The 16888-nt window shown below is 48.7% G+C and overlaps 1 protein-coding gene across 2 annotated transcripts in view; it reads right to left on the minus strand.

Annotated features, from left to right (window-relative positions):
• Positions 1 to 16888, minus strand: part of LOC116943459 (ligand of Numb protein X 2) — a 50808-nt gene that overhangs the window by 22260 nt on the left and 11660 nt on the right. Inside the window, exons 3-5 of one of the 2 annotated variants that reach the window (XM_076067793.1) lie at positions 11855 to 11968; positions 4799 to 5001; positions 3470 to 3985 (exon numbers count right to left, since the gene is read on the minus strand). In XM_076067793.1, coding sequence (XP_075923908.1) covers positions 3470 to 3985; positions 4799 to 5001; positions 11855 to 11968 — 833 coding nt within the window. The remainder of the gene's footprint in view (positions 1 to 3469; positions 3986 to 4798; positions 5002 to 11854; positions 11969 to 16888) is intronic. The other variant, XM_076067794.1, reaches the window with a different exon arrangement.

Genomic DNA, 16888 nt, shown 5'->3' on the forward strand with positions numbered 1-16888 from the left:
GCGCGCACGCACCGAAGGAGCGAAATGCATCCTCGCTGGCAGCCTTGAGACGGTGAATGCAGAGGCGTGGACAGCCGCCGGACTGTCTCGGTGCTTGCAAGCCAAGAGGGGCGAGAGACTGACGGGAGGTGTGGGTGCTCGCTCATGGACGGCGCATCTAGCGATTACCTTGTTGTTGTAACAGATCTTTTACAATTATTACATCACTTAATCGCGTCACTCAAAAGGGGGTGGGGGGGGGGAAGTACACTTTAGAGGGCTCATACGTTAGCTGATTATCCACCTAGACATATTTTTATTTATCATACATTGGTTCGTACGGTTGCGTCGATCGGTTGCGTGTTTTTCGTGTACACTGTAGAAGAATAATGGTGCAGAGTTGACGTGATTATGACACTAGTTGATGCTTTGGTCCATTAAATACTCAGATTTGTAGTGTACTGAATGTCCGAGTGGTTTATTTCTGTTTCATGAGTCATTTTGCTTGAAAAAGCCTGCACTGCTGGGCGGATCTATGAACCTGGTGACCATTGTGGAGAAGGTCTTATAATTAATGTAAGAAAACCCTTAGACACGAGCTTGCAAGAAAAATAATACGTAAATATTGTAAGACCCTCCACATACAACAAGATTACACATTGCTATGGCGAGGGCGACTTGTTTTTTTTTCAAAGGACGGAAATCCATTTTATCGACCCCAGAGGGATGATGGGTTGAGTCACGATTTCAACTCGTGACCTTCTGCTTGCGAACCACTCGCTCCTTTTACAGCTAACGACCGATTTCTTAAGACCATGTGTAAACACATTTTCGTAACGAGTGTGTCACCGGTGCGTGGTTAACCGTGATTCTGTTGAAATGGAACATGTATGTTGTTTTCTGCCTTCAAAATGTTTTACTCACATTCCGTTCTTAACGTTTGTTTCGAGAATGGCATTCGAAAAGGATATCCATTCTCCAACGAGTCTGACATCACCAGCTACCCAACGCTACCCTCTTCAGTTATGTATATCGAAAACGCTTCCTCTGTAAAACACTATATCTGGCCCAAATGCCAAAATACCAAAATATTTTCTCCCTCTCACTGCCAGGAAAAAAAAAGTTATTTAAAATTTATATTTGACAGTTTTATCCCGGTTGCCATCAGAGTGGTTGTCATGCATATGCGTCAACTGATACCCTGGATAGCCTGAGATGTGAGTTGCTCCAAAGAAGAGCAGTGCAACCCTTTGTGTGAGAGAAGGGCCCACGGAAGTGGATATGACAGGGCTACCTCTGAGATCCCTTCAAGTGACGTGTTCTGAACTGTGCAGAGACCAATACCCGCCCTGCCATGTGAGAAGAGTGTTCGTGTCTTGACAATCCCATATTTTGAATTCCCAAAGAGCTGGAATTCACCCCAATGCAGTGCAGAACCAAATTTGATGATCTATATTTTTTGGCATTTTGCGCAATCACCGGCAACAGGGCTGAGACCACAGACTCACACCCGGATTAAACTCTGCTGGCAACCAGGCTTCAATGATCACAGGAGCCCAGCGGGAAACCGGTTGTGCGCTCTGACCTCTGAGCCACCCACCCCGTCATTACGTTTAACATAACGGACCTGTTGTTATTGATTGACTATTACTACAGTGCTACTATTACACACGCACGTTCAATGAGACGGCAACTTCGACACACGTGACGGTGTCGCCCGCTCACGCCACGGCGCGCACTGCAAGTGGTTAAGCGCGCCAAGGTGGGGGTGCTGCGTATGCGAGCGTTTGTTTTGCGAGCCGATCGTTCACTCTCGCGTTGATTCTCCCGCCCCCTTGCCGCGCGCACCGGGCACCATGGCGTTGGCACCCCGAGCCCAGGGCAGCTTCTCTCAGGGGTGTGCGTCGCCCAAATCATTTTGGACTTTTCAATTATATTTCATTTGATGAGATTTTCATCGTGCGACAACGGCCGGGGCAAAACTTCGTGTTGTTAAAGCGTCCAAACTTTGTGAGCTGCGCGAGCCCCTCTGGGCCACAATGCAGCGAAGGCAGCGTCGCTCATGTGCTTGCTTCTCGAGATATCACAATTGGAATGCTTTCTTTGGGCTGGAGGAATCCGATGACCTACGAATATTGTTTCTTTACCCCCCCACAGATGTCCAGTAGGGGCACGGTGGTCAGTGTGTTTGCATCAACAAACGATGCAAACAATTCTATAAGAGCAAGATAGACAAGAAGGTAAGCAAGTCGCTGCGGATAAATACGTAAAGTCTAGATGTACAATTTGCACAGGTAAACACATACCTGCCGGTTTGTCAACGCTTTAATGTAAGCTTCTTTTTTATTATCTAGAATGAAAACTAATTTCTTTAGAATCTGCTATTTGTGTTTAGTTTGTTGTCCTTCCACCCACACCTCCGATTAGCACAGTGGACTATGTACGGTGTGAAAGAAGTTCAACAAAGATATATGCTTGGGCAAGCCAGAAAAACAACAACAACAACAACAAAAGTCCCAGACCAAGGGACACTGCAGAGAGCAGCCTTAAACCTTCATATCAGCCAAATAAAAAAAAAACATATGCCCGAGTTTCTAAACACAATGCATGTCCTTTCATATAGTGAGTTTCTGTAACTTATAATTACGACTAGAAGTGGACATCTGGATGCTGCTTTGGTAATGGTCAGCGCACCAGACTTCAAAGGCTGCCGGTTCAACAGTTCCAAGCATGGCGTTGTGGGATAAGGTGTAGATAATCCCGCCCCTATGCAACACGTCCAGCCCGTGTGGAAGAATCGGGGTTAAAATACTCTGCCAAAGGGGCACTCTAGAACTCCATCTCGTGGAGGCCCTTCTACAATCAGTGGTATAATTAACCTCAGGGAAATGTACGTACATGTATGGCGTCGGGGTGAAATAGCATTCCTCTAAATAGCATTCTCGAAGACATTTACAATGCACCGATCCGTCAATTGAAATCGGTGTCAACTCCCCTCCAGGAGTTGAATGATGTTTCAAACAGCTGACCTCGCCCGCGGTAGTTGTGTGACGCGATAGCCCGAGAGCAGAAACGCTCGGCGAGCAGCCCGGCCGGGAGAACCGCACTCGGCGTTTTTTGGAGCACTCCTACGTCTGCTATTTTTATTTTGACCAGGTGTGAGGCCCACTGAGCCCATAGAGAGCTCTTTTTTTCCAGAAGCCACCTGGCCGCAAACGATGGCTCGCCCAAGTGACATTCGAAGCAGCCAAATACTCCGAACGCGTGACGTTGATTCTGAATGTGGAGGGGGGAAACTGAAGGACCCTGAGAAAATTCCATGCAACCAACCACGGACACAGAGAGAGAGAGAGAGAGACACGCAAAATCGAAATAAAGAGGCGTCGTCAGGGTCAGGATCGACCCACGACCCCCTGTACACCCGGCGAGGCAGTTAACATCTCGCCACTTTGCGAGCGGCCGGCGACGCTCTGCCGCCGCGAGACCTCACCTTGATGCCGAGCTGCTCGCGCCCCGAGCCGCCCCGCTTGTGTAACACCACGTGGAAACTGTCGTCCGTGGCGCCCGCACCGCCGGCCGCCGCGGCGCTTTCCGGCCCTTCGGCGCTCGGCGGCCCCGGCGGCGGCCCCGGCGGCGGCGGAGGAGGAGGAGGAGGAGGAGGCGGGTGCCCCCCCTGGCAGCGAGGTCCCCTCGGCGCCGCCGCCGACGCCGGTGGCCCCCCGTCCGAACCCGGCTGCTGCGACGCCGTCGTCGTCGCCGCCGGCGCCGCCGTGCGCTGGGAGCCCTGCACGTGCTGCTGCGGGGGGGCGGCCGTGCCGGGCGGCGGGGCGGGCTGGCCGGCCGCCGGCTGGAGCTGCTGCGCCGGCGGAGGCTGCGGCGCGGCGCGCGTGCCGGACGTGCCGTAGCGGCGCTCCCGCAGCACGGTGAGGCGGAGCGAGGGGCACGGGCGAGCGAGTGCCGCACGCGCCGAGTTGTGCGACACGTTGCTGATGTCCACGCCGTTCACCTGCGCGGGCGGCGTTGGGGGGGTGGGAAGGGTGGGGCGGGCGTCGCCGTGCGACATTGCCGTACGAATGAATGCGTGCTAATATTATCGATGTATATGCTAGCACTTGAAGCGGTGGCGCGGTGGTTAGCATTGGCCCCGACGACGTCGGTTTGACAAGGCTTTCAAACCAGTTCTTGCCCCGTCTCGAGGGTTGTTGGCCAACTGTTCCACACAGGCGCGACGACTTGGAATAGCTTGGAGTACGTACCCACTCTTCACCCCACGTGAAGCTGCCATTTGTGTAAATGATAAATTCTTCTACATGCGGAAATTGATGCGCTTTTCTCGAGTGTGGAATCGATTTCAATCAATGAATCGACGTCCCAGTCAACGGGTGACTATTACCCACCGTCACACACCAAAGGTCGCCTCGGGGAGTGCTGTGTGCAGTGTGACAGGCGCGGGAATGTTTTCCGTTTCTCTGGCTGACAGGAGTAGGCAGCACATGACTCGTCGCAGCCAAAGCCACAGCGAAAGGTAGACTGCATGTGGTGTGCATGTTGTGGACATTGTCCAATTTGCTGGCAGGTCGCAGTAGGCACGGGCAGACTGCTATGCGTGCACGTTGAACTGATTTCACACCGCGCGTAGCCAACCGTGCAAATCGTAAGTGGGGGGGGGGGGGGGGGAATGACAACAAACTTAACACAAAAAGCAGCTCGACTGGATGTCTAGTGCCAGCTGTGGATATACGTTGCCCGTTCACGGACAGAGCCGGTGCACGCGAGTTCCCGGTTAGCTCGATCCCCGAGCTCGTTCGCGGGGTCGCACCTGCAGGATCTGGTCCCCGGGGAGGAGGCGGCCGTCCAGCGCGATGGCCCCCTCGCGGAACACGTCCTGGATGACCACGGTGATGAGCGGCGTCTCGCAGCCGCCCACCACGCTGATGCCCAGCTCCATGTAGGGGTTGGCGCGCGCCACCTCGATGGTGGTCACCTCGCCGTCCGGGATGCCCCCCAGGGCTCGTGGCGTGTCTGGGGCCGAGCGGGATTTAAACGGGTGACGCGCGGACCAATCACCGTCGTCGTCGTGATCGTCGTTATCATCATCATCATCATCATCCATGATCATTCCCCTGCCGGATCGAGGCTTCTCCAAGCTGCCGTCAAGTCTCACGATCCTGCAATGTAACGATCCGATGAGCACCTGCACACCAGCCGATCACATCGCTCCATCTCCCCTCCGGCACGTTCCATTACTCGGCTGTTATTCTTCACCAAAGGCCATCACCGCACCCTTCTCGCAATGACATAGGTGAACAGCAATGATTATCATTGACATTCGTCAGCAATGGTCTATTCACTACTGGTTCAAGGCATGACTACGCTGTTGTGATCCTTGCTCATCCCACCATCCCCACAGTCCATCTCACTACGGCACAAAAACTGACATTACCGCTCCATCTTCACAGTGCATTTTCTCTCTTGACTGCCATTCCATCAACAAGTCTTGCTCAACGGCCATCATCCCTTCTTACCATGAGTCCTCCCACAAACAAACTTAGTTTTCTTAAGAGTTTGAGCGATGTCATTAACATGCGTATGTTTTTTTTTTTAATCCATGTATTCTCTCTCTGTTTTCTCATTGAAATTCCAACCGTGCATCTCTATAACGCTTCTTTGACCTCTTTTCAGCTTTTGTCAATAATGACCGTGTTTCTGAACCATATATGGCACAGCAGGCAGTTGTCATTGATAACAAAAACGACGTACAGTACAACACCACAAGGAGTGAAACATCAGACATTGCTGAACAACACGCGGTCCAACCCACAAACACAGATTTTACTGTCACTGCATCTATGCTCATCGACATAAAGTAATGTTGATGATTGTGAGTTTACATTCAGGTTGAGGAATGACTCAGCCCATCATTCGTCTGGGGTCGATAAAGAGAGTACCACGTTGTGGGCAAGTCGACAGTGTTCTATTTATACGGATAGACTCGCCCACGTCATATGAATGTGGAATTTCCACCGCTGGCTTCAAGGATGTAAACTGGATACAAGCACTATTTCTGGTGTCATTTGAGCAGGAAATCGCTGTGACATTAACTCCAAAACACGTTTATTTGTATTGTATTCTATTCGCCGCTAATATTGAAGTGCAAATTCCGCACCGAGGCGCGTTGTGCTTGGTGAATATTAACCCTCATTGCCGGTCGCTTTAGAAAGGAAAATAGCCAATAATTGAACACGGAGACAGATTCGTCAGCACAAAGTGAAGGTCGTTCTTTCTCACCCAGGTTTCCTTTGTGCTCCACAGGGCTCAGCCCACGGGGTCACGGCTCCCAGACGTTTGTGGGAACACAAGCGCCGGGGAACAAAGCGTACGGGCCCGCAGGAGGACGAGGAGGGAGGAGGACGAGGTCCTCATTCAAATTAGGCAGAGCCGCCACACTCCACGGCTCAATCTCGCCAGCCCCACACAATGACCAGTGGCTCTGCATGGACAACCCCGCTCTGTGCAAACACGTACGTTTGGGCCCGTGAGTAAGGTTGCATTGGGGGATGTGTTTTTTTCTCACCCCCCCCCCCCTCTGGGTTAGACTTGCCACCACCATAGCAATGTAGAATTTCCAGACTGCTTGTAAACTGGGGATGAACGCCTATCCCGTGAATGTTCTTTTGAGCGGACTACCGTTGGACATCGTTTAAGGTGTATTCAGTCACGATGCGATTCAAGTACAGGGAAGCAACGCTATATAATTGTGAAATATCGTAACACACAATATCATAACACACAATATCATAACACACAATATCATAACACACAATATCGTGAACATGACCATCCCATCGTTGAAGATTATACCGTGTTAAGCACAGTTGCTAATCGCCACCCCCGTCACTCAAATCTACCCCCACAACCCCCGGCCCTCTTTTGTTGTTGTTGTTGTATTTTCAACAACAAAAACAGATACTACTTCTTCTTGCTATTTAGTTTTTTCGGTAAAGTCACGTAGGTAGAAAAAACAATAGATCGCGACGTTTCGATCGCCACACAAGCAACCGTCATCAGGTGAGAGAGAGAGAGACAGGCTGCTGAAACAAGTCCTCATATATAGAGCCGAGAAGGGGGGAGGGGAGGGGTTGCCGCATCGGGCAAGAGGGTGGGGGCTAGAGATTGTGCCTAAGATGGGAATAGAGATAGGGGGGGAAGGGAGGATGACCTCAACGACGACGACGAGCTGAGGACGTGGCCATTGTGTTGTGAGAGATGAGCATGTACAACATCACATCAAGGGAAGGAGAGACAGAGACACACACCGAGAGGTACACACACACAGGGAGAGACACACACAGAGAGAGACACACAATGAGAGAGAGACACACATATATAGAGACACACACAGAGACACACACAGAGGGACACACCCAGAGAGAGACACACACCCATACAAAGAGAGACACACACACAAAGTGACAAACAGAGAGAGACACACACATACACACAAAGAGACACAAAGAGAGAGACATACAGGGAGACACACAGAGAGAGACACACACAAACCGAGAGACACACACACACAGGGAGAGACACACACAGAGAGACACACAAAGAGAGAGCGACATATAGAGAGACACACAAAGAGAGAGAGAGACATGCAGGGAGACACAGATAGAGATAGAGACACACACAAACCGAGAGACATTCACACACAAAGACACACACAGAGAGAGACACGCACACAACAACATCACAGCCAGTTGAAGTCTGCTAAAAAACGAGAGCCACCATCGAGGGAAATGGGCAACATTGGCTTTGTTAGTGAGAGATTGAGCCCATTAATGTAAAGACATTTAACTTGGTAATGTAACTCAGAGAGTCAGAAATAACTGTTGACAATGGCAGGTAGGATGGAAACATCAACAACCAGTGAAGGATTTACCTGGTTAATAACGTCCTTCCAATGATTGCTAAATTTGTACCCATCTTCTCAGTTGAAGTTATGTCTGTTTTATATATATGGATGGCTTCATGAACAAATCTTTGATGGTAGCCCGAAGGTTTGCAGAGTACCTTGGTCTCGGAAAAACAATGTCGTGTGAGCCCACCGCGTTCAAGCAGTGATCAACCACGGCAGAGGTATTGGTTCTGCCGTGTTTCAAATCTGCTTTGTGTTCGCGAACACGGTCCGAGACATGTCGTTTCGTTTCCCCAATGTAACTGCTACTGCAGACACAGCTTAGTTTGTAGACACCAGGGTATTCCATGTCAGGAATCACATCTTTCACAGATGGGATCAGGTCACGGATTTTGTGTACTGTGTTGAATCGAACCTGTATCTTGTGTTTGTTCAAGATTTTGGAAAAAAAATTGGTAACCCCTGCTATGTATGGCAAGGTGATGGTTTTGATTGGGTCCTCAGATGGTTCTTTACCTATGGTTGGGGATACAGCTTTGCGGATTGTGCGGTCCAAATATGCAATCATCTTGAGGGCTTGGCGTACGTGTTCCAGTTCACTGGTTAAGTGGTGTCGTGTTTTCATGAGGGAATTCTTCTGGGCTGGATGGTGGTGGGAATCAGACTTTAGATAGGAATCCGTGTGGGTGGCTTTCCTGTAGACAATGTCCCAACGAGCCATCAGGTCTCTTCTCGATCAAAACATCCAGGAATGGTAGCTTGCCATCATTTTCCACTTTCATGGTGAATTTGATAGATGGGTGTATGGAATTGATCTGGTTGGCATCTGTCTCAAATTTCTCCATGAAAACATTCGCCACCACTGGTGATAAGGGAGAACCCATAGGGGTACCTTCATTTTGTTTGTAGAATGTACCATTCCAGGTGAAGTAAGTGTTGATAAGGCAGTGCCTCACCAAAGTTGGTACATCAGGATTCAGTCCCTGTTGGACCAAGTCTTCAATGATTGCAATGGTGGCAGGCACAGGTACCTTGGTGAACAGAGAGACTACATCGAATCTGACAAGCAAATCATCTGGAGACATTGTGATGTCCTTGATTAGAGAAACCAAGTGAGCTGAGTTAAGTACAGCAGAGGTGGTCTTGCCCGTGAAAGGAAGCCGGGTCTCAAACAGAAATTGGGCCAGTTTGTAGGTTGGTGAGTTAATGGTGGAGACGATAGGATGGAGCAGGCGACCTTTTTATGGATTTTTGGAAGGCCATAAATCTGGGTGGTCTAGCAGCTGAGGGTTTTAGAGAGAGCTTCTTGGTCGGTTCGATTAGAGAAGTCGAATTAGTGATGATATTGTTGGTTTTTGTGGCCAGGCGGGTGGTAGGATCTCTATTAATTTTGGTATAGCTGCCATCATAAGAAGGTCCTGAATGTTGTTGCTGTTGTAAGTGGTTTTATCCATGATGACTGTGGCATTGCCCTTGTCGGCTGAGAGGATGACAATGTCATCTCTCTTTTTCATTTGAGCGAGTTCAAAACGCTCGTCCTTGCTGATGTTGCTAATGAGTTTCTTAGCGTTTTTGAGGATAGCAGCGATTTCATATCTTGCAACATCTGCCGGGATGTGTCCCAAACCTTTGAGGGCTACGTCTACCTGGGCAATGATATCATCCACTGGGATGTGTTTAGGGGTGACTGCGAAATTCAACCCTTTAGCTAGTACCGATTTTAGGCTGTCGGAAATTGGGCTGTTACTGTGATTGATAACAATCTTGTAAACATCTAACTTTTTTATGTGTGGCTCTGGCTTCTTTTTTGACAGGAGGTTGAATTTAGCGATCAGGTTAACTTTACATTTGGTTGACGTTGAAGTAGCTGAAGACTACTACTTTTTCTTCTCATCCACACGGTGTTCAACCGACAACCTGCAGGTCACGATGTTTCCCATCCTGCTTCTTTGCCTCCCACTGCTCCACTTTGGGACTTCCCTCCCATCGTCTCTTCTCCAAATCCCTTACAATAATAATAACCTTGCTCAATGCAAGAAACTCTGATATATATCCATTCCAACTTTTTATGGTGCTGATTGCTACTGGCTGCTTGTTATTATTGGGCCTTTGAGCCTGTATCCAACAACTATTTTTTTTAAAGGCAAATAACCACGAAACTAACTTTCCAGCTGACCGGAATAAAAGACAGCAGCAGCCGACAGAATCACAATCTATATTTAGACTGCAGGAGGAGGAATCTGATGAGCTATAAAGCTCTTTTTCACAGATTCCCAGTATGGGCGGGTCAACAGCTATGATCTTGGCAACGATATGAAAATAAAGTAAAGAGAGGGGAATGGAATAGCAGGTATAAATAGCAGTCACCGCCTAAGCATTGCGATATTAACTGTGAACGCCACTGGACAAAACGCAGTGGCGTCTGCTCACGTGAAATCTCAATGCGCTTCAAGCCATGGATGTGTTTAATGGAAGAAGAAAAAAAAGCAACATCAAGCTGAGACGCCTGCCCCAACAGCTCCGGCCAGGGAGGCCGCTGCTGCTGCTGCTGCCGCTGCTGATGGCCAACACATTGTTCTTGTATTGGTCACTGAGGCGTGACTTTTGTGCAGCCACGTTCACCCGCAGCGTGACATCACGAAGACCACGAGGGCTTTAACAATAATTCTAAATGCAAACGTCGATCACTGCTCTCGCCTTTTTAAAAGCTTATCTGTCTCTCCGTTACTTTGGTAATCAGAGGCGTTCTTTCGCAGTGGCCATTAAACTTGCCAATGTTTGTGCACCGCTGCCTGTGCTCAGAGAGGTGCCCGTAATTAAATATAATTACTTTGGGACTGTGGAAAACAATGTGGGCCTAAGTATTGCCGATAAAGCCAGAGGAGGGAGAACACAGGATGCATTTAGAATGCATTAATGTCAAAACAGATGTTACAGATTAGAATTAGCATTGTTTATTAACCATTTTGTTTATGGTTAGCTCAACATATTAGGATTTGTTGAGAATCATGAATAGCGCTTTGCACCTCATGGGATTTAGGTTAATACTATTGTTACTTTACCATGTACACATCGTACCAAGCCACTGAATTATTTTTTTGCAAGAATGTGGTTTATTTACCCAGGAAAGCCGAATTAAGTATCAATATTTTTTTTTCAGGAGGGTTGTGCTTCAAGATGTTTGGCAAGTTGGCTCAATTTTGGGGTTTTTTTGCAAGAGGTCAGCGGTCAGTGCATAACATACAAGCTCTTTGTGCGAATAGCGCTCTGGAAAACTGAGTTTATTATTATTATGAAAGCACAATACGACTACAGTAGATGTGTTACTCAGGCTCCATCTGTGCGTGACCCACCAACCCTGCCTATAAGACAGACGATTAAGTGCGTGTGCCCCTAAACCTGGCAAGCATTCACAATATATTTCTGTTGACCACCAAGACAAGAATGTGTTGGTGGTCCAAGGGCTTGAGCAGTACACATCGCTTCAAGGGATGACGAAGAGTGGTCAAGACTAACATCGGAATGGCAGTCAAGGGAGGGAAATTTGCCCGTGATAAAGCGACAAAATCAGCACGTGCTATATCGCAAAACCAAGTAACGTTTCGGGTGGCTAATGCAGCAGTGGATTGATCGTGGCTGACGACAAGGAAGGTCCAAATAGGGTTGGACTGTGGGGGTCTATGTATGCATGTGCACTGTACGTTGAACTTCTTTCGCACCTTACGTAGCCAACCATGGTGATCGTAGACGCGGTGGCTTGGCACGATGTGCATAGGTCTAGGTGTAGGAAACGAAATGAGGTCACCCTCTGTCCAATTCTACGCCTCCCGCACCACCCCCCCCCCTCCTCTCCGCACTCATAGCCCAGCGCCTGGGCCGCCGGAACCTGCGGGCCCTGCTGCCGCTGGACCGCCTGCCACGCCCCACGGCTACGCCGCCGATGAGGGCCGATGCCGGTACCGTCGTCGGCTTGGTCTTCCCGCCCCACGGAGCTGCCGCTGTTTGTTCTCCTCAGGTGGCTGAGGGCTCGGGACAGCGGGCGGCGCATGCGGGACAGGGGGTGCTCCAGCGCGACTGCGGGACGGGGGGACGCAAGCGGCGACGAGGTTACGCGGTCCGCGGTGATGCGCATCACAAGTCTGGGGGCGCTCATCCATGAAATGTCATCTTTTGTTTTCAGTAATTTCCATCCCCCCCCCCCTCGCTAGTTTTATATTTTAGTAGACAAAGTACCATTCCCGAATTCTTGCTACGCAGTGCAACCCTTAGTGTTAGAGAACGGCCCGTGGAAGTGGATATCGCAGAGTTACCTCTGAAATCCCTTTTTCAAGTGATAATGGGATCCACACACAGCGGAGGGAAGTGCTTCCCACACACTCTGCAATATCGTTGATATTTCAATTCTCAGAGATGGGATTTGGCCAAATAAAGTGCAGAACCGAATTTAATGTGGTGATATTTTTTGCGCGTTTGCACCACCAGCCCGCTACATTTGAGGACCCGGCTTAATCACAGGCGGCTGCCTGGATTTGAACCGAGGATCTCAGAGCAGTGCCAGGTTAGCACTCTGACAATTGCGCCACCTGGTCACCTCCCAGTCCATTGTGTTTGACCGTGCTCCTTGGCAGGGGTCCGACTCTTCGCAGGTGTGAATGGAGGGAGGGGGACATCGTACACATGTGGATATTTCACCACAGTCTAATATCCAACGTGCGATTTGGGAAGGACTGGCGCAGAGACCACAGGTGTGATTGATTGGCTGCGGAGAGAGCCTTGTATTTTGAATTGGTAGTTGCTGGCTTTGGGCCAGCAGCCACGGCTTGTGTGTGATTTAGCGCTTAGCCTAAGATGCTGGGTACAACCATGTGCTTGCGTTAGTGTTAGGGTTGACAATTGGCTTGGTGGGACTGCATTCGCAGTGTGAACAGAAAGGAGAAAGTCTTTTAGTTTGATTTTGCTCGAGCTGACGAGTGCTCTACATGCTGCGAGCCTTACAGTGTCTTTTTTTTGCTAATTATGTTCCTTGGCAAACTATGCAACACACGGTGTCCATAAAGGTATCATCAATTATTAATAGATTTCAGTTGGGACCGCAGTGTGAGCTGGGTCAATTCAACAATCCGGTCGTGTGAAGATTTTTTTTATTTTTTTTGCCGTCCGGGGCTCATCCTCCCACGTGTTCGGAAAAAAAAGCATCGGCGATGGCCTTTGCATCGAGATTTGAGAGCCATAAGTGTCTGCCAACATCACTGCCGCGATTACTTCAATCGCTTCTGTCGTGGAGCTGCTGAAGATCGCTCAGTCGTTTCTCTCGTGGCAAACACTTTTTGTATTTCATGTAATTCCACCGTTTAACCACGCAGTTTCACACTGCTGTCTCATTACAATTCTTCAAAAACGGTCGATACTTTTATGGACACCCCGCATCGTGCGAGTGTAGTTGTACTCTGCTCTTAATTCAAACGTTGTCAGACGGAACGCAGTCGGACCCCGTGAAAAATGTACGCGCGGCCGTGCCAAAACAGGAATAATGCAGGCGGCGAGGATGCATATTCTGTGTCAACACATAACTGATGAGGCCTCGAACGAGAGGGTACGCCTCGACACAAGGTGCCCACGGTACTTCTACACACTCGCACATGCTCAATGCATTCACCGTTAAAAGCAATGTCTGATTTTTTTGCTTGGTTCTCCCATTCTTTTTTTTTAGATCGTACGTACGTATGTTGAACTTTCGCACCGTACGTAGCCAACCGTGATAATCGGAGGTGGGGAGGGGCGGGGGGTTAAGGCAACAATCTACATTGAAAAGTGCAACGGCTCCAGTGGCGTCCCAACATCGTCGGGAAGAGCGTTCCAGACGGTCGCAACGTGCATCTGAAAGCACCCAAATGCGGTGACCATCTTTTGTTAGATGACCAGCCAAAAGCAAGATTGTGTTCACTCACAAGCATTGCATTTAAACCCGCAGGTGTTGGCATCTGTTTGAGAAGGAAGTACAATTTGTGTGTGGGGTTGGTTTTTTTTGCTGCTGCTGCTGTTTGGTGCAGAGATTTACCCGGCGTGGTATAGCATGTGCATCACGAGTCTGGAGGCGCTCATCCATAAAATGTCATCTGCGCTTTATCCTCACGCCGCGTGCTCCGCAGTAATTACGCCGAGTGCATTTTGGGCACACGTGAATGCTCTTTCAGAAATATTTGCGCGCAATTCGAAGCTGTGCGCCTCGTCTCACTCGCTCACTCGCTCACTTTCTCTCTCGCTCTCTCTCTTTCTCTCGTCATTCCCAACCTTTAGCTTGTCACGCACACCCCACCAGCACCATCAGCTGTCTGCATAGCCCTACGCCTACCAACATATCCGTTGTAAATACAATTTAAAGAATAGAAGAAAAAAAATCTACATTTTAATTACGTTGAATTATAACCTCGTGCGTATTATTAGCACCGAATAACTTAATAACAACTAAATATGTATAATTTAATATTTACATTTTGATTTAAAGCTTTCGTGACTGCAGGGATTCATATTATTGGTTCTTTCGGTAAAGTCACGTAGAAGGGAAACAATAAAATAATAAAAATATAAAACAATAAAAACCGATATAATTGTATTGTTTTATATTTTTATTATTTTATCGTTTCCCTTCTACGTGACTTTAACGAAAGAACCAAGAATATTAATACTTACACTTTCACGAAATAAAAAAAAATCCCGTACAGTTTGATTCGAGCCAATTAACATCGCGATGAAGTGGAGGGGGGTTGGCTGAGTTTCACTGGATGCGGATGGATGACCATTCCCTTCGTCAAAAGTCAAGAACATTTTCTGCTCGAATAAGCATTGAGGTGGTCCTCACCGCCTCTTCGTGGAGGTGAAGTCCATCTATGAGGACAACCACCGTTGACCACTCCACAAAGCGTTACTCATTGTATCAACCCTGGAGGGATAGATGGGCCGAGTCAACCTCTCCAGCCCGGATTTGAACTCGCACCCTTCTGATCGCAAGCCATTGGCTCTACCGCTGAGCCACCGTGTGAACGTTCACACGAATCGTCGACTTCATAGACGCGGCCACGCGTACCACCACGTGACAGGTAGGGAACCCAGTGTATGTATGTTGGACTCCTTTGGCACCGTACGTAGCCAACCGTGCTAACCGGAGGTGCAGGGAAGAACAACAAACTAAACAATAAAAGCAGTTGTAAAGATATTGGCATTTGTTTTTGGTTAGTATTGACCGGTTGGTTTGTATTTACAGGTTGATCCTGTCAATACAAACCAAAAAAAAACCGAATGCTGTTGTTTTATAATCGCATAATACCGTAATCTCTGGATGCAATGGCGCAATGATGCGGGTTCCAGGTACCGTTTTTTTTTTGCAGAATAAGAATAATCATAGTTTTAATCGAGCACCTAAGCTCGGGCGCATCTCAAGACGCTGTGTAACATCAGCTGGCGTTGGGGGCAAAGCAAGGTCAGGGTAGGAACTGTGTACAAGTGGATAGAACTGGAGGCGGGCCCTGAAAATGGGCAAACACGGCACCCGGGGTGGGCATCGGTTGAGACCAGCCAGGTTTAGTGCAGATGATTTGGTCCCAAACTCCCATCATGAATGCGCAGTATTGTCATATGCAGAATTGGCATGCGCATACATGGATTCAAACACATGGAGACAAAGATCCCCCACACTCGCCCCGCCCCCCCGACCTTACAGCTGTAGAGACTGTTGGCGCAAGTGCTGTTAGCGAGCAGCTAGGGGGTGGGTGGCCAACACCGCGCCCATCCGCCTTTGTCTCCCCAGTGGCGATGTTTACACAGCGAACCAAGGTACTCATTTGAGGCTGAGCCGACTAATGGGAGGCCCATGGCCAGTTTAAATAATCGTCACTGGTGTTGGCCGTGAGCAGGATTCGAACTTGGTTTGCTGGGTTCGAAGCGCAGCGCGCTAACCACAACGCTCACACACACACGCCCTGCGTTAATACACACACTTAACCGGCTTGAATTTAAACCCATTGATATTCTCAACATGGGCCGATTTGTGTTCCTCCTTGTAACCGCTTTGGCATTGTATTAATTTCTTCTCTGCCGCTATCACCACAGAGTTGCCCATGCAGACGGCTGTGCTTTGAATGCTTCACTGCTGGAACATTTGCGACTGTCCAGTGCTCTCCAACAATGAACGCATTTGCAGACGACTGAAAAGAAAGCCATTTGAAGGGGAGAGTTGCAAACAAAATGGAACGTCTTAAAGTGGCCAAGAGCAGTGCAAGGATTCGAAAAATGTACTGTTTACATTGTTTCCTCTGGGTCTGCTCTTCTGAGATATCCCAGCAGAATTGTATTTAGAGGGCATTTGCATAATTTGGATCAACAAAGTATCGTGTGACTTTGTTTCCCTTCTGAAAGCACTGCAAATGCGGACGACGCCTGATGAAAGGAGGCGACCAAACAATTACGCCCGGAAGGGACTCTGCAATTGTTTGGCGAAATTGCACGCGCGAAATAAAGTTAAATCGACAGTCGCAACACTTGAGAACAAGACACAAGAAAATAAAAAGTAACTGTTGTAAAGTTTGGTATTGAATGTTAAGGATAATCAATTCAGAATACAGACACTCTCCATACATCAGGGATGGGGGACCTAGAGAGGCATGGCCTGGATGCAACCCACAAATTCACGCTTCTGATTATCACGGCCGGCGATGTACGGTACGAAAGAGATTCAACATACACACATACGCCCCGTAGTGACATAACGTCTGCCACTTTAAAACGGTCCACAATGATATTTGTCCATCACTTCAAGCATATTAACATTACTAATCGGGTACCAGGGTGGGGGGGGGGCACGAAATCACAGTCACTAGTAAACAAACTTTAAACAAACGTTGGGACCCTCAACCCGAATAGCAATACGATCTGATATTGTATACCATACATTCCACTCGAGCTCTCACCCCCAACGTGTGTGACTAAATAAGTTGGAAG

Source organism: Petromyzon marinus, chromosome 18 (genome assembly GCF_048934315.1).
Source record: "Petromyzon marinus isolate PM22_M1 ecotype Great Lakes invasive population chromosome 18, UKy_Petmar_22M1.pri1.0, whole genome shotgun sequence".
In the NCBI taxonomy this organism is placed as follows: domain Eukaryota; kingdom Metazoa; phylum Chordata; class Hyperoartia; order Petromyzontiformes; family Petromyzontidae; genus Petromyzon; species Petromyzon marinus.